This window comes from Nilaparvata lugens, chromosome 8 (genome assembly GCF_014356525.2).
Source record: "Nilaparvata lugens isolate BPH chromosome 8, ASM1435652v1, whole genome shotgun sequence".
Taxonomy (NCBI): Eukaryota; Metazoa; Arthropoda; class Insecta; order Hemiptera; family Delphacidae; genus Nilaparvata; species Nilaparvata lugens.
This window is the reverse complement of record NC_052511.1, coordinates 13640126-13665531: the sequence shown is the minus strand read 5'-3', so window position 1 is coordinate 13665531 and position 25406 is coordinate 13640126. Positions and strand designations below refer to the sequence as shown.

The window sequence follows — 25406 nt, the reverse complement described above, 5'->3', positions numbered from 1 at the left end:
GCGTTAAGAGCTTTCAGGTCGCACTTGATCAATTTCAGGTCCTCTGCCATGACTTAACAACTACTATTAAGCAGCCGGGACCGACGGCACGTGTTCATTCGAAACTCGAAAGCGGCCCGAGAAAAATATCTTGTCGGGTCCGGGATTCGAACCCGGGCCTCTGATTTACAAAACCAGCATCCAAATCACTCGACTGCGGCCACTCCTCATGCTGAGACTACAAGAACTTTACTCCAATATTCGAATCAACTAATATAGGAAATCGGTGGGGGAAAAATAAGCCAGAAATAATTTCAGCTTGATTCAGACTTTATTAAAATTCAATAAAATATTTAATTCTAAACAACATCAAAATACATATATTTATTATGCACCGACTAGACTCAAGTGTATTAATTAGGCTACAAGTAGTCTTACACAGGAATTCAAAACTGGAAAGAAAAGAGAGATCCAGCTCTTATTTTAAATCCTATTCTAATATCTAGAGGATTAACGAGTTGAATCATAATTATTGTGTTATTGGGAGTATGTTTGAACTAGAAATAATATTATTGCACTATGAACCAAAGTTGTTGAAGATTTATCGTCCGCTAAACAGGTTATATTTTACACGTAAATAGCAGGATTATAATATTGCAAAGATCACAGTGACTTATTCTTAAACATAATTCTATCGATATCATAACATGAAAGCATAATGCTTTTTATTGCTACTTTAATACTTTAGAACAGTAGGATATGCAATACAAAATTTCTTAATTATCACTAAAGACATTCAAGTTAAGATTATGAAAACACTTTAATTGGGTTAAAAATGATTAGACTACAGCCTATGAATCAAGATTGAATGTTACTAACAAAAAAAGAATTTTCAATATTTTTTCAGTTTACAAGGTGTAAATTGTATGTGCTTTGTGGAAGATCGTAAGTAATACGTGTTGAGTGCAGGATTAAAAGAACACAATATTGCAAGATAAGAAGGAATTCAATGAAATATTGTTTCCTTAGCTCCTTCAAGGCTAAAACTAGAATCGAACCCAACGTTTTTACACATCTATAAAAAATTGCATAGAAAAACTTTCTTCATACACTCAAGGTAAAAAATGATTTATTAGAAATGGGATGAAATAAATTTGATAAAGCAAAGTGAGAGGTGAGAATAAAATAATTACATTATTTGTCAAAAACAATTCATATAGATAATAATACTTATTCGTGTAAATAAATCTAAATCTTGGGGAATGGATAAGGCAAACAGGTAAACTTCTACAAGATCTTAAAGTAGAAACTTCTTGTGAGGCATATCTAGTTATACCTCAGGATTTTCAATTTCACTTGCGTGTCTGATCGATAAACAATCGATTAAATGACTAATTGATGAACATCCAATTGAATGTCTGAACGATAAACAATGGGTGTAACATAAAACATTCCACACCTTCGTCTATAGTGAGGTCCACGTTATAATGGCAGTGGAAAAAGATACAACAGCGTTGCCGTTTCTCTGCCTTGCCACTGCCTTCTATAGAGAATAGCTGATACCGGTATATCTGATGTAATATAAACTATTAATTTTTGTCAAAAATAATAAAATCAATTATATTTTATTTGTCAAGAATATATATTTTTCAATGAATGAATAATAAAGTTTCATAATGGAGATGAAATATTTTGGTAATTGTATATCTACTAATTTTTGTTAAAAACGATCTGGCAACGTTGCAGCGCTAGAAAAGGATCTGCTTTGTGGAATGATAGACAAGGATAGCAACACCAATGTTAATCAGATACTGTCATTACGTGAGCCTCACTATAGCATTGATTAAATCAATTAATGTGTAATGTAAATTAAAAGTATTGTGCTCACTATAACCTTAGTGTCCGGTTTCCCATTAGAGAACTTTGGACTATATACGGCCAGGTTGAACTACCCTTGGGTCTTCCCACCATTGAAAGCCATACGCTAATAATAATAATCATCAATATTAATGACCAAAGACCGAGCATAAGAGTCATCAACCGAGAGATACAAAACACAGGTTAGTTAAATTTTTATAGCGATTCGTGAAAAATATTCCTTACACAATAATTAATTGGCTAGTTGGACTGTAATATAATAGAGAGTTCCATCGATATTACGCACCGTACAGTGTTCCTTGTTTTTGAGGAATTTGAGCAAGACTAGAATGGAATCAATGGCTTTAATCTAGAATTTCTAAAACTTAGGTATTAGTTTTTCAAAGGTAGTATTTGGAAAATACTGAATATAGCTAACTATATAGAATCCAAACAGATCACAGCGATGTCATATTTTACAAATTTCTCTTAATTTTATTGATATATACGACTAGAGTTGGTTTAATACAAAAATGCCCAAGCGCTTCATGAGCAGTAATCAAGTGTTGATTATTTATAAGACATATTTTATTTTTTGAAAACAGTAAAAATGTTTATGAAATGTACAGTGTTTGTTTTTGTATACAAGGTGAATACTCGTTAAAGACTAGAGTAAGCCGAAAAATTGGTATATATAATCTGTAATTCGTGTTATACAGCACCACAGGCAAGAGAGAGAGGTGTGATTAAAAATTAAGTAGCAAGGTTAGATAACAGACTAAAAATGCAGAACCATGGTCTGACGAAAAAATGTAAAAAAGGCAGAAAGATATTTTAAAATAAGAGTTTTTTAAAATTATGAACTAGAAAAAGAAGAAGATAAATTTGTAAAAATTTTGAGAAGAGTATCAGCCCTTCGCTGGTTTGAAAGACTGGAGTAGCGATTGATACATCAGAGAAAACAGCATTAACATTGAGAGGTTTTAGAATGTTTTCAATTTTTTTGTAGAGGAATATATCTGTAACATGTAAAGAAAAATAAAAAAATCTAAAAAAAATTATTTAAAAGTAGTTCAAACCTAACTAGTTTACGTAACGTTAATTGTATCTTCAAACCAGGGTTCTATTTAAATTGTGACATTTTCCCTGACAGTTTCGATTTCGGTGAGCTAGTGACGTCTAAACTGTCAGTTAATTGGGAGCAAGTATATTTGCTCTAACAATGCCATATTCAGTTAAATTTAGGTTGAATGAATTATATTCAGAAGAGTAAGGTACATTCAAAGTACTATTAATTATTATAAAAGATGAATTATCATATAGAAATTCTCATAGAAAATAGCACTATTTATCAGTTATGAATTTGAAAAATAAATAGCTCCAATTCCTTCATATGGATTAGATAAAAAAATCCACAAAAATTAGATTAGATAAGGCCTCACATAGATTACTGGGATGAGGCTTCAATTTAATTTTCGTAATTTTGCATAGATAAGCGTTTCTCATTTGCCAACTTGGTGCGAATGTTATTTTATTTATGTATCCTTTATAAAAAAAAGAATTACTGAATATGACATGAGATTTGCCATTCATATATAACAAAGAGTTAAAAAAGTTATTATTTTGAAACTCGAGTCCAAATATTGGGTCTCTTTTAGAGTCAGCAAACAGATATCTGACTACATTATTCAAACCCCGCTCTGACTTTAAGACACAGCAAGAATTGAATTCTATTTTGTTGTTTTCCATTGTGACTAATGCCTGGCTGTCACGATTCTAGACGATCTAGATCTAGTTTCTGAAAAAAGGTTACCGAAAGAATGTAACTTGAACCAAGTACGTAGTTGAAATACGTGCTTTGATCCAATTACGTGGAGAATGTTGAAGTTCAATTGAACTTGGAAGCTTTTAAGTCAGTGAATAATAAATCAGACTGTTGAAGACTTTAGTTCAATGGACCCTGAAAGCTCTCCATTTATCATGGTTTCACTATTCCAGTAGATTAGGGGTTACATGTTCAATTACGTGTCCACACGATTCAAGTAAGTGTCCAGTAACAATCTTCCGGTAAACATCTAGAACGTCTCAAAACGCAAGAAACCTGATTTCACGACTCTTTAATAGACGTTCTAGTTATAAGAGGCAAGTAACCAGAAGCATGTAACTTGGACTTTGTGTCAACACTATCGAACAGATTACAGGCTCAAGTAAGTGTCGACACGATTTAAGCATTACCATCATGACAACAGACCCTTCTCAAAGAATCTTATTACCAGTTCCATTAATTTATTGATTGCAACTGACTATACTCTCAACAAACTACTTGACAATTTTTAACTTTAAATTATATCAAAATGGTTTTGATGGTCAAAGTATATAGTGAGCTGCAATTAGCTTATATTGACAATATGGCGGAACAAGGAGAGAGATTTTTTCTTGCAAGCTTCCAATAAGCATCTTCTAGTAATTATAGTGGAATTTACTTTTAACTGTCAGTATCTTTTACAAACTTCCAGTAACCTTTCTCCAGTAACTATAGAGAAATTCACTTCAAACTGTATTATAAAACACTAGAATATAGTCTAAAAGTATCATGAATTTATTAAAAAGTTGCAAACATGTTTCAACACCTATGTTACACTGAAGATGACACCATAGGTATTGAAACATATTTGCAACTTTTTAATGAATTCGTGATATTTTTAGACAATATTCTTGTGTTTTATTATGAACAAATATCACTATATCACACCAAAAACAGTATCTGAAGTCAAACTATATTCCTCATCAATGCTTCCCATTCAATGCTTGACAGTTTGAAGAGAATTTCACACAACAGAACGTCTAAAATCGTGAGAACGTGATAAATGCCGCAGCATTTTCAATGTCGCGAAAAACTATCAACTAATTTTCGCCGAGTTTTATAAACTTCATTAATGTAATTCATTAGAATAATTTTGGCTGAATTTGTGACGACACAGTAGTTCAGAGACAAGTGCACACTTTCCTGTCGGATTTGTGACCTTGACCTCGTGATGACCTCTGTTTGGGTCACTTGACCCGGGCAGGAGGCGAGGGCGTGTGCTACTGCAGAGAGCAGACCGCCGACGCACCGTCTCTGGCCTCCATAGCTGCAGCCCTCCGTCGAATCGCCTCCAAGTACACCTCCCTGTTGAACAGACCAGCTGCCAGTGGAATTCTGTAACAACAAACAACACACATGTTAAGATGTGACTCGCAACAATTAAACAATAATAAAATCAATATGAACATAAAATAATATTAAAATATATAAAATAAATGATAAACATGTAAAAATGTGAATTGTACACTAATGTGCACGTTACTCAAGTTATTTGAAGCTGCAACTCCGTATTTGTAAGGCCTGGCCGTAAACAAAAAAAAGTGAACAATCTTATACCACATCTACATGTTGTCCCAATGAAGGCCAATGTCGACCAGCGCCAGTGTGTGGATGGGTGGTTTGCCAACGTTGGCAAATTGGGCACTGGCCACATTGCAGGCTAGGCCAGCGACTGGGCCCCAACAAGTAGATGCGGCACAAGGTTGTGAGTTATACAATATTGTGCATGTAACTCAAGTTATTTGAAGATACAACTTCGCATTTGTGAGGTTTGGTCGTAGCCCAAAAACAGATTATTTTCATTATACAGAATCACTAATATTTTTTTATCTCTTCATGACACGACTGGTTTCGGGTATTCAATAATTGATCGAGCGAAGTGAAGTCTAAGACTCAAGTCGACGGTTTTGCATTTCTCTTTATGTTTATATTTTTATATGTTTGTATGTTCCGCGTTTACGACGAAACGCGGTAATAGATTTTCATGAAGTTTGACAGGTATGTTCCTTTTTAAATTGCGCGTCGACGTATATACAAGGTTTTCGAGAATTTTGCATTTTAAGGATAATATAAAAGGAAAAGGAGCCTCCTTCATACGCCAATATTAGAGTAAAAATCAGACTATAGAATTATTCATCATAATTATGCTGTCGAGTGGATTATAAATTGCATGCAATTTAATATCTCAATGTAACTTGGTAAAAAATCAGCTGTTGTGTGGAGTGTGGACTATTAATTGCATGCAGAGGCATGCAATTGATAACTCGAAGTAGCATAGTATTTTCTCCCGACTTTTATCTGATTCCAACCACTACCTCCCCGTAAACAGAGGTAGTGTTTACGGAGGTAGTGTTTCAACTCGGTAAGCTTTCGATGATAGTTATGGATAAACATCCATTAGTCGTTTATACACCGATGTCTCGCCGACACGACATAATAGGACAGAATTTACTCTGATGGACAGTATTAGAGGAGACTATATGGTTTATAACTGCGCGAGGTCCGCTGTTCACAGTTTATTCAATAATTTTATCATTTACATTCAACCCATTATCTGAGGGTACTAGTGATTCCAAATAATGAAGCTATCAAGTAGACCTACAGAAAATAAATGAAATATATTTATTCCAAATATAGACTCACGTGTCTATGCCGGGCCGAACGGAGCACCGATAGAGGCCCCAGACCGGCTTGTGGTCGGACGTGCAGACTGACGGCACAGAAGTGTAGGTGAGGCAGTCAACGGCACAGTGACTGGGCCCCGCTTCGCCCGCCCCCGCACCCGCACCAGCACCCGGCCGACACTTGAACAGGATGCGGTCGGTGTAGGAGGGCGTTCGCTGCTTGTGCGATGTGTCGTACGTCTGTGTGCCCGGGTCGTACTTGTAGGTCGGTGCGAACGTCAGTGGACCCTCGCGGAACCCTGGGAACGCGGCACCTGTACCAAATCACATCACACATCAACTTGGAAAACAACTATTATTTATTTATGAAATGCTTTTGTTATTTTAAATGTAATTGTAATGTAAAATTTTATTGGTTGAATAAAGCATTATTATTATTCAATCATTTCATCATTTTTTATTGCAACATAAGTCGGCCATTGACAAGACTTTGGTACATCTCTATTCTGTCAAATTTGAAAAGGATCTAATCATTAATACCGTGCTGAGTACAACCGTCTTTTGAATTCCATGTTTTGCACTCCCTGAGACACCAAGGCGACTGAGGTTCGCTGAAACCTTCCGCTTGATCACTCCAACAGAAGAGATAATAATAGGGACAGTTGTAACTTTTTCCTGCTTCCAGACATCCCTGATCTCAGCAGCCAGGGGGAGATACTTGGATATTTCCTCATTGTAATATTGTTCCAAGTTGTGGCAACATGGTATGCCAACATCAATAAAAATAGTCTCCCTGTTATTATTATTATAGAAAAACTCCTCTTACATTCGTACGAAAATCTTGACACTAATAATAATAATAATAATAATAATAATAATAATAATTTCTCTGATTGCCAATGAATTGCAACCATAGGAGTTTATTGACAAAACATAATATACATAGTTGTTATATTATACATACAAAATTGCTAATACTAAACTTAGTTCTAATTATGATACCCCACTATAATAATTGTGTCGAGGTGATCATAATATTCTTTTCTAAAACAAGTATAAAAATGTAATTAGTCATTTTAGTTATAAAGGTTTGTTAGTTAATAAAGGTAGAATAAAAAAGAAGACAGTAGTTCATTCTATATCCTATTTACAATGAGCTCCTCGGTCTGGTAAATGCCAGTATCATATAACCAATTCCGTACTGCTCTTTTAAATCTATTTATATTTATTTCGTCCTTTTGCGATCTGCGTGATTTTATTGTAAATTCTAGGACCTAAATATTGTACAGATCTCTGACCAAAAACTGTGTTCATTCTGGGAATGAGAAGAAAATTCAGATTTCTAATTCTGGTGTTGTGGCTATGGAAAATTAAATCGGTAAAATTTGTATTCTTCTTAATATAAATTACTAAAACTAATACATATAACTGTCTGACGCTGAGAACTCTACTTTCGGTGAACAATTCACTTGTTGGAAAACAGTTGTTTTTGTTTGTCATAACCTTAAGAATACGTTTCTGAGCTTTAAAAATTGAATATATTAAGTTGTAATTTGCTGCACCCCAAACCAACAGTCCATATCTCAAAAGTGACTCTACAAGTGAGAAATATACTATTTTAATCATATCTTTACTAATTATATGACGAAGCTGGTAGAACTTATAAATGAGCTTTCTTATTTTCTTAGTTGTGTACGATATATGCTCACCCCATCTCAATCGATCATTTACAATTATACCTAGATATTTAACATTATCAGAGCGCTTAATGAGAGGACAATCACAGTTTCGATTCTCCCCTTTACAATAATGGAGCTTCATTGATGACTTTGATGGTTTGGTGCTATCAGTTATAGAAAAGGTTAAGAAATTTGTTTTCCTTGCATTTAATGTTAAAAGGTTGTTCCCCATCCATGTGGTGACCCTGGAGAGTTCTGTTTCTGCTGTTTGAAATACCTCATCCCAGTTTCTACTCTGGAAAAGCAGGGCCGTGTCATCTGCAAATGCTATTACCCTACCTCCGATTCGAATGGAGCACAACTCATTTGCAAATATAAGATATAAAATTGGGCCCAAAACTGTTCCTTGAGGAATTCCAAATTCCATGGATCCTTCTGCACTCATGGGACTTCCAACTTTTGTTCTCTGCTGACGGTTGCTAAGGTAGGATTTGAACCACTCCAGAGTTGTATTTCTTATTCCTATTGCTTCAAGTTTTTCAAGTAATAAATCATGTGACACAGAGTTAAAGGCCTTAGCCAGATCCAAAAATACAGCTAAACCATTATTTTTTCCTCTAGGTTATGGATAACCAATTTTGACAACTCCAGAACTGCTGATTCCGTACTTATTCCCTTACGAAAACCAAATTGGTTTGGAGAAATTATATAATTATTATTATATCTCCAGATAGCTCATCAATCGAACTTTCACTAACTTTTCCAGTATTTTTGATAAGTTACTTATTAGTAATATAGGCCTATAGTTACTTAAAATTTGCTTATCACCTCCCTTATGGATAGATCTGACACAAATTAATTTCATTGCTTTAGGAAATGTTCCAGTTAATAGACTCAAATTGAAGACATGAGCCAGAGATATACAAATTAATTCTATAATGCCTTTTAAATTTCTATTATCAAAACCATCAAGACCCGGCGCACTACTGTTTTTTAAAGAGTTTATAGCTTCAATAATTTCTTGCTCAATTATGGGTAGAAAAATCATAGAATTGGGTACTCTTACATTCGGCTTATAACTATTTACAATATCACTTATATTCTTACCTAAACTATCTGATATTTCCTTGGCCATGTTTTCTCCTATAATAGGATTTTATATTCATTATATTCTCATATTAGATTTTATATTAGCCATTATATTCTCAACTAACAGTTTAAATAGATAGAAAATAAACGTTTGTAAATTAAGCAATTTATAAGGATAATACAAATACGATTGTTTCAATTTATGATCCTCGTTGCAGAGAGATGTTCTGCCTCTTTTTTCACATAAGTTATTGTATTATATTTTTTCATATAACATTTTTTCCTGTAATACGATTATTTTTCAAGGTTGTGAGACAAATGTGCAACTTTTATTTTACTCTGTATGCTCCCACCAGCAAGCAGGGTTGCTCTTCTGCTAGTAAGGTGCCAACATTTGGATCACTTCTTTGTTTTATTTAGTTTTAAATGATATAGAATAGAATAGAATAAAATATAATAGAATCGAATCGAACGACTGCCTTTATTTTTCATAGAAGAACGAAGTTCTTAGATCTTAGTTGTTTCATAGAGGGCGCGGTAGGCCCTCTCTTACACTCTTCTTTCTGTTACAAGATGATGAGATGTGAAAACAGAATGTCTGAGATGAGAACTTCAGCCATATAACTGAATATACGAGGTGTGGCGATATGGCGTGTTATATGGTGTGTTATATGGCGAATATGGCTCGTATTCACTAGCCAGCCCTGTAACAATTTCACACAATTATTTGGCAACGCGGATATTGAGGTTAAACTTGTTATATTCAGATTATCATTTTGACTTCACTATATTAAGCTTCTAGGTGTATTAAATGCACCAATGAAGGGTAACAATGTCACAATTCGGCAACGTGGATATTGAGGTTCAACTTCTTATATTCATAATATAGTTTTGACTTTACTATTAAGGTGCGAGTGTATTGAGAACAAGTTATAAAAATTAATTCAGTTGAAATCTCAATTTGAAAGGTTGTAATGTAGTAAGGACATGATTATTATAATGAGTAGCGAGTTACCGATGCTGTTGGTGAGTTGGTCGGTGAGCTCGCAGACAGAGGCCTCGGCCAGGGGGAACTTGTTCTGTGCCAGCCACTCCATCACCTCCTCCCGCGGCTCAATCAGTCGGAAGTTCAGGTCGCCACACCAGAACACGTAGTCGTAGTTCTGTGTCACATCTGCAAACCATCACAACGCACTGTTACAATAATAACTGAGTAGAGTATAATAGATAAGGACTTTTCATTTGTTGACATGAGAAAGTTTGGTTAGAGTTGACCACTCTACCACATGGAACAAAACAATGATTGAACGAGCGTTAGCGAGTTCTCACTCTTGACTTACTAGAGGCCAATTTTGTTGTCCGTCTGTTTGTATGTTCTACAAATACTTTAGAAAGAATTGATCAATCAGCTTCAAATTTTGAACACGTATTCTTCGAACAAATATAAGTTCGTTAAACATTGACAACATTGATTCACTCCTTCGTCCTTTTTCAGGATAAATTAAAATTGCATAAGAATTTTTTTTTCATTTATCATTTAGTCAGCTGCAATTAATTGCATGATACTTCTCTGTTTTCCCATTCATCTAAAAAAGCTTATGCTATTTGGGAGTTATCACACAGACTGGCAGACTTTGTTTGCCGACATACATGAATCTAGCTGAATAATACACAACATATTTAATAAAGTTATAAGTTCTTGCTTCCGTTAACGTCTGTCTGCCTGTCTATTGTCTGTTTGTAACATACGCGTAATTAATAATACTACTTGTGAAAGCAGTTGCTATGATGTTGACAAATTTGCTATGAACATTTTTTTTTTGTTCAAAGTGTTAAATTTGTGAGTAGAAGGTACTAATAGAGTTCAATAACACTTGATTATCCAATGTACTCGTAGGTACTCATTTATTCCATTTTTGTATCATTTATTAGTATCTTTAAATGTTGAGATTATTGAAACGGCTTCAGATATCGTTGTATGGGTTTCGCCATTAATTTTTTTGTTTTTTTTTCAATTGTGTAAGTTGGATTCGAAATGAAGTTGGATCCATATGACGAGTTCAGGATGACGGACAAAAGTTTTGTAGTGACAGAAAGTTTTTTTTTTCAATTGGAATAGGATCCCCATGGAACCTACTGTCATATCATACTTGTAAAAGAGATATTCGGCTGCTTCAATAATGATTCTCACCAACTCTTTATAATTACAAGATGCGGATTTCAGAGATCAATACAACAGCTGTTCATGAGCGAGTTCTTCAACCCAGGGGGTCACCAGTAAATAAAAGACAATCAACTTCGTTCTTGATTTTCTGGTGAACATAACAGAAATTTGGCTGATGAATATAGGATTCATCTCTCATTAGCATCTCTATTATGGTAATGTGTAATACCTTTGTTGCGATGCTTGCAGGGCAGCAGCTTGGGCAGATCGAGAGCCTTTGTGATGCGCTTGACGTCATGCAGCCTCTCCTTGACCTTGTCCTGGTGGGCAGTGAGGTGTGACGTCACGAACAGCAGCGACGAGCCGAACAGCGAGAAGCCAATTGCCACCGCGCCCTTCGTGCGAAACGCCGATCCCGGCCGAACGCTGAAGCTAGACTCTTCTGCCACTAAATACATCAATGATAACAATACATAATCATATAATCATTGGTAATCAGAAAAAACAGGCTTAGCACTCATCATGAATAGTAATTATTAGTATTTTATTTTAGTAGAAATTACGAGAAACAAAGACAGTAAAGATCTAGAAATACAGATCAAAATCTGTTCAACGAAGTGGTTGAAACCTGAGAAACATATTCGCTGTGGAGGTATTTTTTATTATTGAGAGGTTTTATGTTAAGAGTGTGATCACAAATGCGTATATGAGTGCATCAAGCTTTGCTGGTTATTATTATTTATTGATAAACAGAACACAATTCTCTAGAATGATCGTGTTTATATTTCACAGCTGGCTGTATGTCATCTTATGAATTTCGGGGATGCGATATTTTTATTTTCCACATACTCACTCGCTCACTCACTTTTTTACTATCCACAGCTGTTTCAGCCAAGGATGAATTATCCTTTTAATGTCGTTCAGCGAGTTTTCCCAAGAATGAGACCTAATGCAATCGAATTTTTATATCATAAACCTACTATGTTCCAAATTTCGTGAAAATCGTTAGAGCCGTTTTCGAGATCCGTTGAATATAAATAAATAACCAGATATAAAAATACAGAAATTGATCGCTTAATATATAATAGGATATGTGCAATTGCAAGCTTGGTTATGCATGACCAAGCATGTAGATGAAAAACAAAATCTGGAAAGAGCAATAGGAACACTCACACTGAACGCTTGCACTTGCTGGTTGCCTTCAGTGTGAAGCAGCTACATGCAAGTCACAACGTGTTTCAATGGCACTTTTCAAATTTTGTTTTTCGGTTCATGCATGATCTGACGGGCCCTTGCACATATACGCATTCAATGTGATCACACCCTTGGAAGACTGAATCTTAGGTTGGCCACTAAGGTAAGTCCCATATGTCTGTAGAATCGAAATCCTCACGTTAAGGGCTGTGGCTCCAACGTAAGTCTAAAGGCTCACACAAACCACTGTACATATGAACATAGCAACTATTTGGAACAGGGAAAACTATAAAAAGAAACATAACCGCTCATAAATAGGAAACACAGTATAAAATAAATGATATAAACTAACTCTATAGCATTTCGTATTAATTTTCATTGAACGAGCGATTTTCCGGTAGGATTTGAGGTTGCAAATAGTTGCTACTGTCGGTCGCAGCAAAGAAACGCTTCTCAACAGTAGGTATTGTAAAATGATTCAAAAAAGATTGTGAGAAATCAAATAATGATCGGAAGATGGGCAAATCAAGTAGACCAGTAGATAATTACGAAGATTTCTAAAAATTCAATTTTCAAATCACGACATAATATATTTCAACATAATATACCTCTGACACTCGATATTTTTTGTTTAATCGGCCTTCGTTGATATAGATTGGCATTGAATAAAAATTAGTGTATTCAGGTCCAGTTTGCTGGACTTGTATTAGATCTAATTGACCATTAACCCTATAGATTCTATGGTTCATTACATTTAAAAAGTGCCCTAGAAACCGGGCCTTGATGATGTAGATTGTCATACCTGAACAATACCACAGAAGATCTCGACGAATGTAGACAGCCAGGTGCAGAGTTCCCAGCACTGCGGAATGGAAGAGTACGTGAGATGGCCCCAGGGTCTCCTGTAAGCTCACCTCCCACAGGAATCTGAAATCAAGTAAAAAATCTAGAATAATTTAAGTGAATCCAAAGCAATTAACAACTAGATTCACTAATAATTCGATAGAATTATAGCATAGTTCGAGATGAACCTATAAATACAACTTAAAATAAGGTGACGAGAATTTCACCTAATCAATAGTTACTTTTTATATTAGTTACAGTTTAAACTATAATGATAAGTTGCACGAGAATCCAATTGACTTTAACCACCGTAAAATGACATCATCACATTGACGTCAGACTCGTTCATTAAATTGGTTGCATTTAATTATTTTACGGCTCTTAAATTTGTGAATTAATCTCTTAAAGAAGCGTGAATCCGCAGATATGATACATTGATTATTTGCTGTTTCAACTCACAACACAAGTTTTCCGAAAATCGTAGAACATTTTTAAAATTACTCTACAATGACGCCAAAAACAAATTTGAAATGAAGAATTATTTTCAATGACGACAGAGCATTGTCGTCAGATTCCTTCATTGGTTCTCGTGGCATTGGTAAGGCGATGTTGTATGTACTAGACTTGAGTGCAACCACCGAGAGATGATATTGAAAAATGTCTAAATTAAAAAAAGACATTAAATTAGATGTCTAAATTGAACTGTGGAGAAGCTTCATAAAGATATGACCCATCAAGATAAAATATACAAAGGGACCAACTGAAATTAGAAACATGAGACACACATATTAAAAAACGTTCTCAATCATTCAGCGATAAAAGAAATCGGACAATAGGAATGTGAATGTTAGTTTACCTCTCAGGATAGCTTTCTTGGGTTCCAACCGCCAACACATCAGGAAGGTGATCCAAACCGTCAGGCAGAACAAGGGCGTTCAAATCAGGTGGCGGGGGCTGAAACAAAACAATTTATCATTTTATTTTATTTGTAAAAAAATACTATTATCATGAATAAATTAGAAATTATGAGAAATATTATTATAAACAAATCAACTGATTGATGGATTTTAAGACCTTAAATTGAGAAAAGTTTACAAAGGAACTAATATCTGTAGAAATTCTATACATTCTAATACTAATTACATAAATATTAGTGTTCAATCATTTCATGAATTTGAAATTCGAAATGAATCACGAAACAGAATCTTGACACAAAATGTGGTTTGAAATCTGTGAAAAATATCACTATTATTGGAAATATAATATTTACAAAGAACTACCCATTACAAATGAAAAGTATTTTAATCAACATAACGTTATTGAAATGTTTTTTTTTCAGATTTCAACCTTTTCTACATAGCTTAGTATATGGAATCAACAAGTTAATTCATATTATTTTAGTTAGTTAACATTTTAGTTCATAAATATTTAACGAATTCAATTGTGACAGCCCATTGACAGCATAAATCTGGCGAGGTGAGATCATCCTATAAGGTACTCCCCAATAACGAATAGTTAGAGAATAGTATTTTATTTATTTGCAAATACTTATTTAACTCACACGAAAATAATGGCGGTCAGACACACTTGTGTTCTCCAAACACAACGCAACATAACACCTCAGAGAAATTAGAACTAACTTATACAGTGAATTGTGGTTATTCAAAACTTATGAGTTGTTTATCTGTCTTATCCCATGATCTGAATAATGATAATAATAATTGAACTCACTCGACCATTCATGTTCCATGTGCCTATGTAAATTCTAATCTCACGCTGAGGTAGGACTCGATCCAATTCTACAGTTCCCAGGAGAGAATGAGCAGCTATCCTGCCGTGGAGGAAATTTCTGAAAATTGATTCAAAATAATATGATCAATATAAAAGTAAATTCAAAATGTAGATTTGGAATAAAAAGATATTCAGATTTTACTACTTACACTAGATCATAATCGAGTTTCATTTTAATATTGATAGTGATCATTTTTTATAACCAATTATTCAAGTCCAGTTCTTAACCATTTAGATAGGCCTGGTCTTATTTATTTCATAATGTATCCAAGTGGTCGGTTTTCAGGCTAAACAAAACAAAACTATTCAAGAGAGCTTGAAAAATTATTTGAAAATTTATGAAAATAATTAGAAACGTGCATTATAAACTACGCACATTTACTGCGTTCAAGCCTACTTTTCCAAGTATTTGAACCATTTGCAGCATTAAGAAGGATTTGCTATCACTTGCTACAGATTAACGAACAAATAAAAATGTCATGAGAAATTTTCAAAGTGATGTAATAAAGTAATAAAATTAAAGTTGTTAGCATCCAAACCTTTCAGATGTTTTACAAACATTAATATCTCATGTATCTGCTTGAATTATACTGTGATTGTATCAATTTTTTCTGATCAAAAAGCAAAGGTTTCCCGGAAAGTTTTTTATTTTCCCGTGAGCTCTCACATTGTAAATTTGCAACAAATAAATAAAAATTCTAAAGCAACAATATAGTTGAAAGTATTACTCACATAAGAGTAGATATAGACTTCGGTTTTCCATGAATTGACTTTTTCTTTTTCTGCTCCTGTTTTTCCATTATTACCATTTTTCTCAATATAGTTTCTACAGTCAACGAGGGAATCGTTAATCACTTATGAAGTTGATCAGTCAATCCTTCACAAAGCACTAACAAGAGTTCTGGAGACACTGTATTAAAAACTTGCAACGTTTCAGACTCATTGTAAAATCTCATACTTTATCGAAAGCGTGTTGAAATTCTTTTTAGGTCGAAAATTGACATTGAAAACATTTCTTCAAATGGGATAAGTCAAACACTAGCAATAATAAAACAATTCAATAACTTAGCACAATAGAGATAGTAGGCCTACTTGAAGGTTTCGCCTATTATAATCAAATTTCCAATTGAACTTGGCAGACTAATGATTTTTATGAATTACAAGTACAGTATTTCAATTGAACAAATACTTGATCATAAAGCAAACACAATTGACACCTTTAAAGGAAAATAAACCGGAAGTATAATGAGAGTCTGTAGATGAAATATCAGATAAAGCAGGGATTCAATTTCATAAATGGAGAATACTTGCATGACAGGATGTGGTTTAATGGCGGGGACGGTTGCTTAAACGTAGTTAGATCAAGGAGAATGGAGAGCACAACGAAAAATTAGAGGTTTGTTAATTTTATTATTGCTACTCATTTAGTACGGTACCAGATTTCGATTTAGATTTGCAATGGAAGACGTTGATTTATGATTGAAATTGTTGAAATTATAACTATTCAAGATAGCAATAATTATTTTGATGTGATAAGGCTTCACTTAATTTCCTTCACGTCATATTTGGTAACAAATGACCAGCTTCTGATCAATTTGCACATCATTGTACAGTAAATTAAACACTTGAACTACGGTCGTTAGTTATAATTATATGAGATTTGTAAATTTTAGTTTAACAATAGATATAGAAGAAGTGGAACTAAATAAAACCTAAATTATCATAGTGTTTTTTTTGCAATTGGAAAAAGTATTGAAATTATTTATTTTGATAATAGGATTTATTTTAAATTAATCTGTATTGGTACAGACGTTGGATTGCCACTAATTTATTATTGAAAATTTGAGAAATTTTGTTACCTGATAATGCAATAGAATGAACTTTTACTTGGATTATGTAACTGTGGAATTTTAAAAGATTTTATCAATGACTCAAGCTTAAAAAAATTGAAGAAGTAAATAAGTTTACTGCAATATTTGTAAGATTAGTTATGAATACCATCTGGCTTATTGCACTGATAATAATTATTCTCAAACAAATGAAATACAAGAAACTAGAAACATGAAGTATACGCAGACCTACTCCAACTTCTAACATATCACACTTTTACTTTTAAAATGAGCTTGCAATGTTCAATGAACTTGATAGATCGTTGAGGACGTAATTGTTGTGAACAAATAGTTATGATTAATCAACTCTAGAAAAAAGAGGAATCTCCTATCTCTATAGAGGTCTCTTACACATATTAACATGTGAGAAGACACTTAACACTTTAATCCACTATAATTCCATATCACAATGAATTTAAATAGTTTTTAATGATGGTAATTAGCACTAGATTTTCTTCCTAGAACATAGCACTTAAATTGAAACAAACCCATCGAATTAAACTCTAAAACTGAAATGGATGTCAATTTATTAGAAAGACTTTCGGTCCAAGACATGAGCATTATGGCAGAGTCTCAAATTTTATTTGGCGATGAAAGAGTTTACGGAGCGTATATACAAAGCAAGCGATGTTGTGTGAATAAAAATGTGGCGGAGAGAGTGAGAGAGTATTCGGTACAGCGGTTTCCTAAAATAGACAATCCAAACAATAGCCTATAATCCACAACGCATGCGTGGGAGCCGAAGAATATTGCAAAAAAATTTTGAAACAAAGACGCCAAAACAGCAGTAATGAGAGCGACCAATGAACGGATTGAGATCGACATTAAGTAATGGATCAAGTTTACCAGTTAAAGTAGTTACGTAAATAAATCACTTAATTAATGAAATCTGTTAATGTAATTCGTGTTCTAGATAGAATAAATTGCTACTTTGGGAAGCAGGTATTCGACCAATTAGGACGGTGATTTAGATTTTAATTGGACATCAAATTAAAAGAATTAGACACAATAAATTCTTCAAAATGATAGAAATCTAACAGTGGCACATGGAGTTAATAGATTACATTTACTTCATATTTAGTTTAATATTATTTTAGAATAATTGAATTATACAGAGAGATTCATGATGTTCATAGTAGTATTATAATTAGTAATAATGTAATTTCTACAAGTAATTTCCAAGTCCAAGTTTTGAGAAAAGCAAACTAATGTTTGAATCATAATGTGATGAACTTAAGTGATTCACATTCATCCTATTATTATTATAATTTTTTGGATGACTAATGAAGCTTTCAATATTTCTCATTTGATTATGAGTTTATAAGTTCTATTGAATGAAAAGCTAAACAACTCAATCGTTAAGTGTCGAATATGGAAAAAAAACCTTTTCTCAAACATAATAAAGAATAATGACCAAAATAAAAATAAGTATAACATTATTATTGGTCTATCAAGCTATTTTTATCTCAAATAGATTTTGCTAAGAGTAGCTAATGAATATTTAGCATTTGAAATAGCCTTCCCTCATGCTAGAGGTAACACTAAAATTATATTTTCAAGTAATTCGCAATTTAAAATTGTGGTATTATTATTAAAATCGTAATAGTATTATTTTATAGTGAGAAGAGGAGGATTGTTTATATGGTTGACGATCGATTTTCTACTCTATTGTCTGTCGCAGGTCTGATCTTTCGTTGATTAATTTTCTCTTATTTTGGTATTCAAGTTGAAGTCTTTCATGAATAGAACCAAACATCGTACATTGCTGAACTGGGACTAGCCAAAGAACAGAAAATCGCACAGATTGATCGGCAACTATTGGAGTGGAGACTTACAGAGAGCGTAAAAACGCTGATACCTATGTAAGGTAAGTCGAATCGCATTTAAGGAGCTTATCTCTGCCAATTATTGATTTATTGATCTTAAACTAGTGGAGTGTTCATTTGTGAAACGTCTGTTTTCCATGGTGCACCCTAAGTAGCATAATATTCACATGCCTTTTTGTGGTGGGGAGCTTATTTTTTTAGCTTTTTCAAACTTAGTAGGCCTAAGTCTATGAGATGGATAATTGTATTGTATAGTGTGAGGGAGGTGTGAATCTCCACCGATAGTCTATATTAATAAAACAATCCCTCAGGTCCCAGATCTCTGGGGGCCAGATACCCACTAGGAGTGGGTATAGTACCCGAGGATTATTTCATCAATAGAGACATTAGGTGGAGATTCACACCTCCATCACACTATACAATACAACTCACCTTATGGACTCAGGTCCTTAAGGGAGTCTGATACCCACTAAGAGTGGGTACATAGTACCTGAGGGATTGTTTAAATAATAGTAAAAAGTAAATTCGTATGGCTTTTGTTGGTGGGGAGGCCCTTGCGGGAAGGTCCCACCGCCTGAATATATAATTTAAGCCGTCAATGGGGTCTTACGACTGTCATACTTCAGCCGGGACCGACAGTTTAACGTGCCCATCCGATAACACGGGAGTGATCTGGTTAAAAAACTTTTGGTATTGAGAGGGTTTGAACCCGGGGATCTCTATGCTGCTACGCAGGCACTCTATCCACTAGACCACAGATCACTCCAATTATTATTAAATAATAGTGATAATAGATAAAAATTCACACCTAACACTATACAATACAATTCTAAATTTTCCACGGCGTATTCTGTTGGTCCTTTTCTGATCATATATTTGATTTGTGTACGGTATTATGAAATGTGAATAAATAAATACTTCATTGGTTTCAAATCAATATAGTAAAAAGAGCCTAATCTTCATTGCAAATCTATTATTTAGTGAGATGGCTGACCTTTCTCTAGCACGATGCGTAGGTATGAGATGCAGCACATGAGCGGCGAGCAGCGACTGCCGAGCCAGGCTGTCCATGGAGACATCCCGCTTCTGCTCGTCGGGTCGCGAGTCGTCGCCCAAGTCGCGAGCGCCCATAACCGCAACCGACGAAGGCCGGTTCTTACGGCGACGACCCTTGCTCTTGTCGGCCCGCGGCGAGTTGGGAGACGAGTCTGACGACCCGGCCACTACGATGTTGTCGACCGACCTCCGGTGCAGGAGAGCTCTCCGTCGAGGTACCGGCGGGGAGGGTGAAGAGGAATGCAGCGGCGGTGTGACGTCACACGACGCAGAACTACCCAGCACCGGTTTCTTCTTTCCCGTATCCGAAGACGACGAGAAAATCGACTTCCCCAAACTGATCGACCGCTTATGACATTTTTTCGAATACTTGGCAAACAAACTCCGACTACTCTTCTTAACTGGAGGTGAAGCGGTCCCCGCGATATTCGATTCCGAAACAGGCTTCACAATGCCCCTCTCCACATTACTACTCACTGCTGGTAGTTCTTCAGACCGATGGTCGTTCATTTTACTCAAAATTCTTCTACGGTTCTCAACGCTTTCCTGTTTCTTCAACTCTGCCACGTGTACTACTGTTGTTTTAGTGCTGCTTTCAGTCATAGCGCAGCAAAGTCCTACGTTGGTGCTGTTTTCTGAGTTGCGTAGAGTTTCTTTCGATTTTCGACCGTCATCAGCATCTTCATCCTCGTCATCATCTATAAAAGCTACATTATTCCCGTTATTTATCACCTTATTACTGTTGATTTCAACATTCTTACTACTACTTCTTCCTATCTTCTCATCACACCCCCCACTCTTCTCATTCACAGCCTCACTCATCATTTTCGTACTCATTTCATCCCCTTTCTCAGCATGAACTGTTACTGTCTCACTCCATTGTTTGCCCCGATGGTGTTCAGTGACGAGTTCCTCAGAATTATTTTCAGAGTTGTTGTTATCAGGTGGGCAGCAGGCGATCTTTTTCTTTCGTGACATAAAACTGCACAGTCCATGCGATTTCTTTTTGGTTTTTGTTGGAGAAGGCACCGGATTGTCTTGTACTTGTGTGTCGCTCATGGTTCAAATAGCGGACAGTCATTTTTTAGAGAGAAGATGATAAATGGCAGTGCATGAGTTGATTGACTAGATTTACCTGCAAACGGAGAGAGAAAATACGCTTTTTAGAAGAGGTTTTTCAATTTGAATTGAACATTATGGATTATGCACCACTGAAACGAAAATACATTTAAACTAAATTCATTTCGTCATATTCACTTACTAGCCTTTCGGTAATCGCGCCCTACTCAATCACACGTACTTTTTACAACATCCAATTTTCCAAGTATTATTTACTCTGTTTACTGTCAAAACATATTAATCAATTCTATGATTACTTTTTCTATCTTCTTAGATTATTTTACGCCTATGAACATTTGGATGATTACCATTTCATAGCCCAATAAGGTCTATGAAGCAAAGCAATCAATTCTGTGTTATTGGTTCGTTTACAGTCCCCGTATACAGTCTTTCCCCATCTTATGCACAGTGCGAGTTACGCACTGTCGCGACTAAATGGCACCTAAAGACTGAACTATTGCTCAGTTGTTGATACTGCAACTCAGTGGAGTGATGGGGAGAAAGTTTTGGAATGCATAGGTGACTCATTCACTGACACCACCCCATCCAACTAGTTATGTGCAGCAAAAAACTGACACTGTTGTACGGTAATTTTTACAACAGCGCAACTGCCGAAAGGCTACAGGAAAGCTACAATAACTTGATATTTTCCATTTTAAAAATATGAATGTTTTAAAATATTATGAGTCATTGTATTGACGATAAGATTGTTGACTGTAAAAGAGAAAATGTTGAAAATCAATCTTTTTGTATTCAATCTAGGCCTGAAATAAATTGTATTAAATAATGAACAATTTGAATTAATGAAGAATGTTTGTCGTTTTTAAGGCTATAAATTTGATTTGATGTTGAAAAGAAGTTGTAAGCCTATACGGTATTGAAACCATTTTGGTTAGCTTCAAGTGTAGTAAAAAATTTATAGATTAATCTATATGAAAAAATATATTATATTGTATTTTAAATTAGTATGAATGATAAAGTTTGATTCAAGTTTTGTATAGAATAGTAAATGACAAAATTATCAATAAAAGCGGTAATACCAAAACTGAGTTGAACAACCTTTGGTAGGCCTATTGTTATAGTATCAAATCAATAAGTACTCACTCATTTTGACTAGATGTTCTCACATAGTTTTAATACGTGTTATATTCATAAAAATTGTTGAAGAAATTTAAATATTCAAGTCCATTAAGTTATTTTTATCTCTGAGCCTTAACCTAGAAAAATATATACAAATACAATAATGGCAAGCAGACGCCGACAGCCATCGTCATCGAAATATCAAAATCGAGTTCGAGAGCAGTCGATAGGTCCGTTCCCATCGAGAATCGAGATGGAGTAGATTGATATCAATGTTCGGCCCTCATCATTCCAAACGATCGATAGACAACTTGGGCCCAAATTCAAATTTCCATAGTAAAAATCGATTATGACACAAGTGCTCTTTTCCAGGATTAGCACTAATAGCATAAATGTATTAACTAATTTTCATCAAAATTGCATTCAAAAATGCAATAATAGTCCAGTCAACGAAGGGTTATTATATAACCCTCCCTGAATCACCGCCACCCCCTCAACCTAGCTCCGCAGTGCAGGCTGGATGCTTGGCTGAATCGGACTAGGCGCTGAGACAGCAAGTAATAGCAGCGTTAGTGGGAATGCGAGCGGCCGCAGTAACATCTTCCACCCAGCAATGGTCGGCGTAGTTCCGCCGGGTGGACAGACGAAAGATCAATCCAGTCGGTTATTTGATCCCTCCAGCCAGGCTCAGCCAAGCAGCCGAGACAATAGAACAATGGTGTGACGGTCTTATTCGCGTCCATCAGCAGTTTTCTTTCTTACGATTATTTTGATTTTTGTGCTACCTATAATCAATAATAACTCCAGTCACCAGTAAAAAGTTTCCAGAAACGTGGTTTACTACCATATTAATTACTTTTCATGATGATTTTTAATTATTTAAAAACATTGTTGACATTCTGAGCCTTCAGGCTAAACTTGGGGTCGCTGAGAACGAATCTGTAATCAGAATTTCTCTATCACGAAAAATAACGAAAAAGACCCAGCTGTTGATCTTCTGGCAACCGTTAATAGTCATCCTGCAATGCGGTCGAAACACTTCAAGCCAGACACCCATCTCAAATGACAACAACGCCAAGCTGTGAGAAACCATCCTGCACTGCGGCGCTAGGTTTACAGTGGGAATGGTTGGGTAGGCCTACTGTACTTGAGATGTTTACCTCCTTACTACCTTACCCTGAACAGAACTGCGAGGCCAAAAATTGTCTTCCAAATTTTTTTCTCTATTTCCAGATTTTGACCTCGCAGTAAACATCAAAACCCAGCCCTATCCACTGTGCTAAGGGAGTGGCGGTGATTCAAAGGTAAATTTTTTTCGTTTCTCGCATATAGACCTATTAAAGAATTTGGTTTTGAATTGTAGAGCAGAATCTTATTTTTATTTGATATTCGTGAAGTTACATTCGTTTCAAAGATTCAAGAAATTGATGTTTTCCTCATCATTATCAGTCTCTACAGTTTCACGATATAATAAATAGTGATTCAAGAAGTATTTAGTACCCTAAAGTATAAAGTACCCTAACTCAAAGCAAAAGTAGAATCCTGCGCAACCACTCAATTCATTGAAAATTTTCATCAATTTTTTAGAGAATGTTTTTTTTAAAAAAAAACACAAAGTTCAAAATGAAATAGAAAATTTAAAAATCCAAAAATGTGGTGATTTTAGGGGTGATGCCGCCCTCTGGCGTGTCAGCAAATTTCAGATTAAAATTCAGTGCCCAGAAATACATATAAACCCGATGAGAATAGTTATTTGTGCAACTAGTGCGCAAAGTGACAGTTTGCTGCACCGAAAGAAACGTTTACGCCCAAGCCGTAGGTGATCTTCTTGAGTGCAGCAGAGGAACTTTGTGCACGTATTTCACATTAAATTTTTCCTACAGTTACCAAAGAATATGAAAAGTGGGTAATTATGGGTAAAATTCCCTGAAATCCATCAAATGTTTTTCTGTGTAATTTTATTATTAATAAAAACCTTAATTTATTTAAAAATGAATAGTAATGTAGTAAATGAATGAAGGCATATGTCCTTGTCCATCATTGCCTTCATAATATTATAACATGGAACGCACTATACCACAGTTACCAACTTAATTTTGATTTCGCTGCACTGGTGCTCCATATAACCTACTAACTATTTTGTGTTGCCATGTTGCAAATCTGGAGTGCAGAAAAAAAATCGTAAAATAACCTTGAAGTCAGCTGATTCTGATTTGATGTGGACGTGTTTACAAAATGGTTTATGAAACAGAGTCAGTTTATGCTTCTAGAATTGAATAAATATTCTGCAATAAGATACTACCATTTTATTTGGATGAATAAAATACAGATAAGATATAATATTATAAACTATTCAAATTCGATTTTCAGAGTAGGATAGAACTTCTAACCTAAACTTCCGAAGTCAACGACAAGAAGCATTGTTGACGTTGACATTCAGATTGGCCAAATTTCAAGTGTGCTAAGACACAGCTGATCAAAAAACTTTTCATTATTTGTGTTTATTATTCAAGAATCAAAACATTTATAATAATATCATCTTATTGTCATTTGGAAGAATAAAAAGTATAAACTCAACCTCTTACATAATTGAACATAATCTTTTAGGTTATTTAAACAAATCAGAATAAAAAATAAAAATACTTGGACAATTTCCTGATATTCAGATTACCTCAGATTTGCTAGAGCTATCACCTTCCTGTTTTGCTTTTGGAAGTGACTAATAAACAATTATTCTCATATGTATATTGTTTATTTTTCTGTGTGGCAAAAAATAACGTTCTCACCATGGGCAAAAATGTTTTCCGGCTCTCAATCTTTCCTAGTCCTCGGCCTACAGCCTCGGACTTGAAAACTGATTTCGAGCTGGAAAATTCTCATTTTCGGCCCTAGGTGTGAAATATACTATTACGTTCATCATATGGAGGCCGAAAGTGATTGTTTTCCGACCAGGCCGGTAAAACTTTACAGCCCTAGGGCTGTAAAATGACCTTGAATAACAGCTGATCCTGTCCGATCTCACAAATCATAGAGAGATAATCCCATACCAACTGTAAAAATCTATATAATTATGTATCGTGAATCGCGGTATTATGTCTATATTTTATAAATTACTGTTTCATAATTTAATATTTATAAATAGCCTCAACAATGTAATGTTGGCTGCATTGTCCATTGTCAGAAAGGTACGTATCGCTAGTATTTAAAAGTGAAGAATCAAATTTGAAATCAAAGTACAATAATAAATTGTATCAATATTTAAAAGTAATAATAATTATTAACAATTATTGTTTCTTTTTATTATCAATTCCACTTCTTAATGCAATACAATCAACAATAATAATAAGAAAAT

The 25406-nt window shown here is 34.7% G+C and overlaps 1 protein-coding gene and 1 long non-coding RNA gene across 3 annotated transcripts; one reads left to right on the top strand and one right to left on the bottom strand.

The window, feature by feature from the left end:
* Positions 1-288: 288 nt before the first annotated feature.
* LOC111058351 (inositol polyphosphate 5-phosphatase E) lies at positions 289-22255 on the bottom strand. The gene is made up of 9 exons (XM_022345867.2): positions 22079-22255; positions 19794-20990; positions 15025-15142; positions 14150-14247; positions 13253-13377; positions 11486-11704; positions 10108-10266; positions 6344-6638; positions 289-5035 (listed from the first exon to the last, which is right to left on the bottom strand). Exons 2-9 carry the CDS (start codon positions 20912-20914, stop codon positions 4921-4923), a joined length of 2250 nt encoding a protein of 749 aa, XP_022201559.2. The 5' UTR covers positions 20915-20990; positions 22079-22255; the 3' UTR covers positions 289-4920.
* On the top strand, positions 16418-23841 carry LOC120352633. 2 transcript variants are annotated; one of them, XR_005571986.1, is made up of 3 exons: positions 16418-16480; positions 18655-18840; positions 23288-23841. It is a non-coding gene; the product is annotated as an uncharacterized LOC120352633 (long non-coding RNA). The 2 variants fall into 2 exon arrangements; XR_005571985.1 differs by lacking the exon at positions 23288-23841 and adding an exon at positions 19781-19862.
* Positions 23842-25406: the final 1565 nt, after the last annotated feature.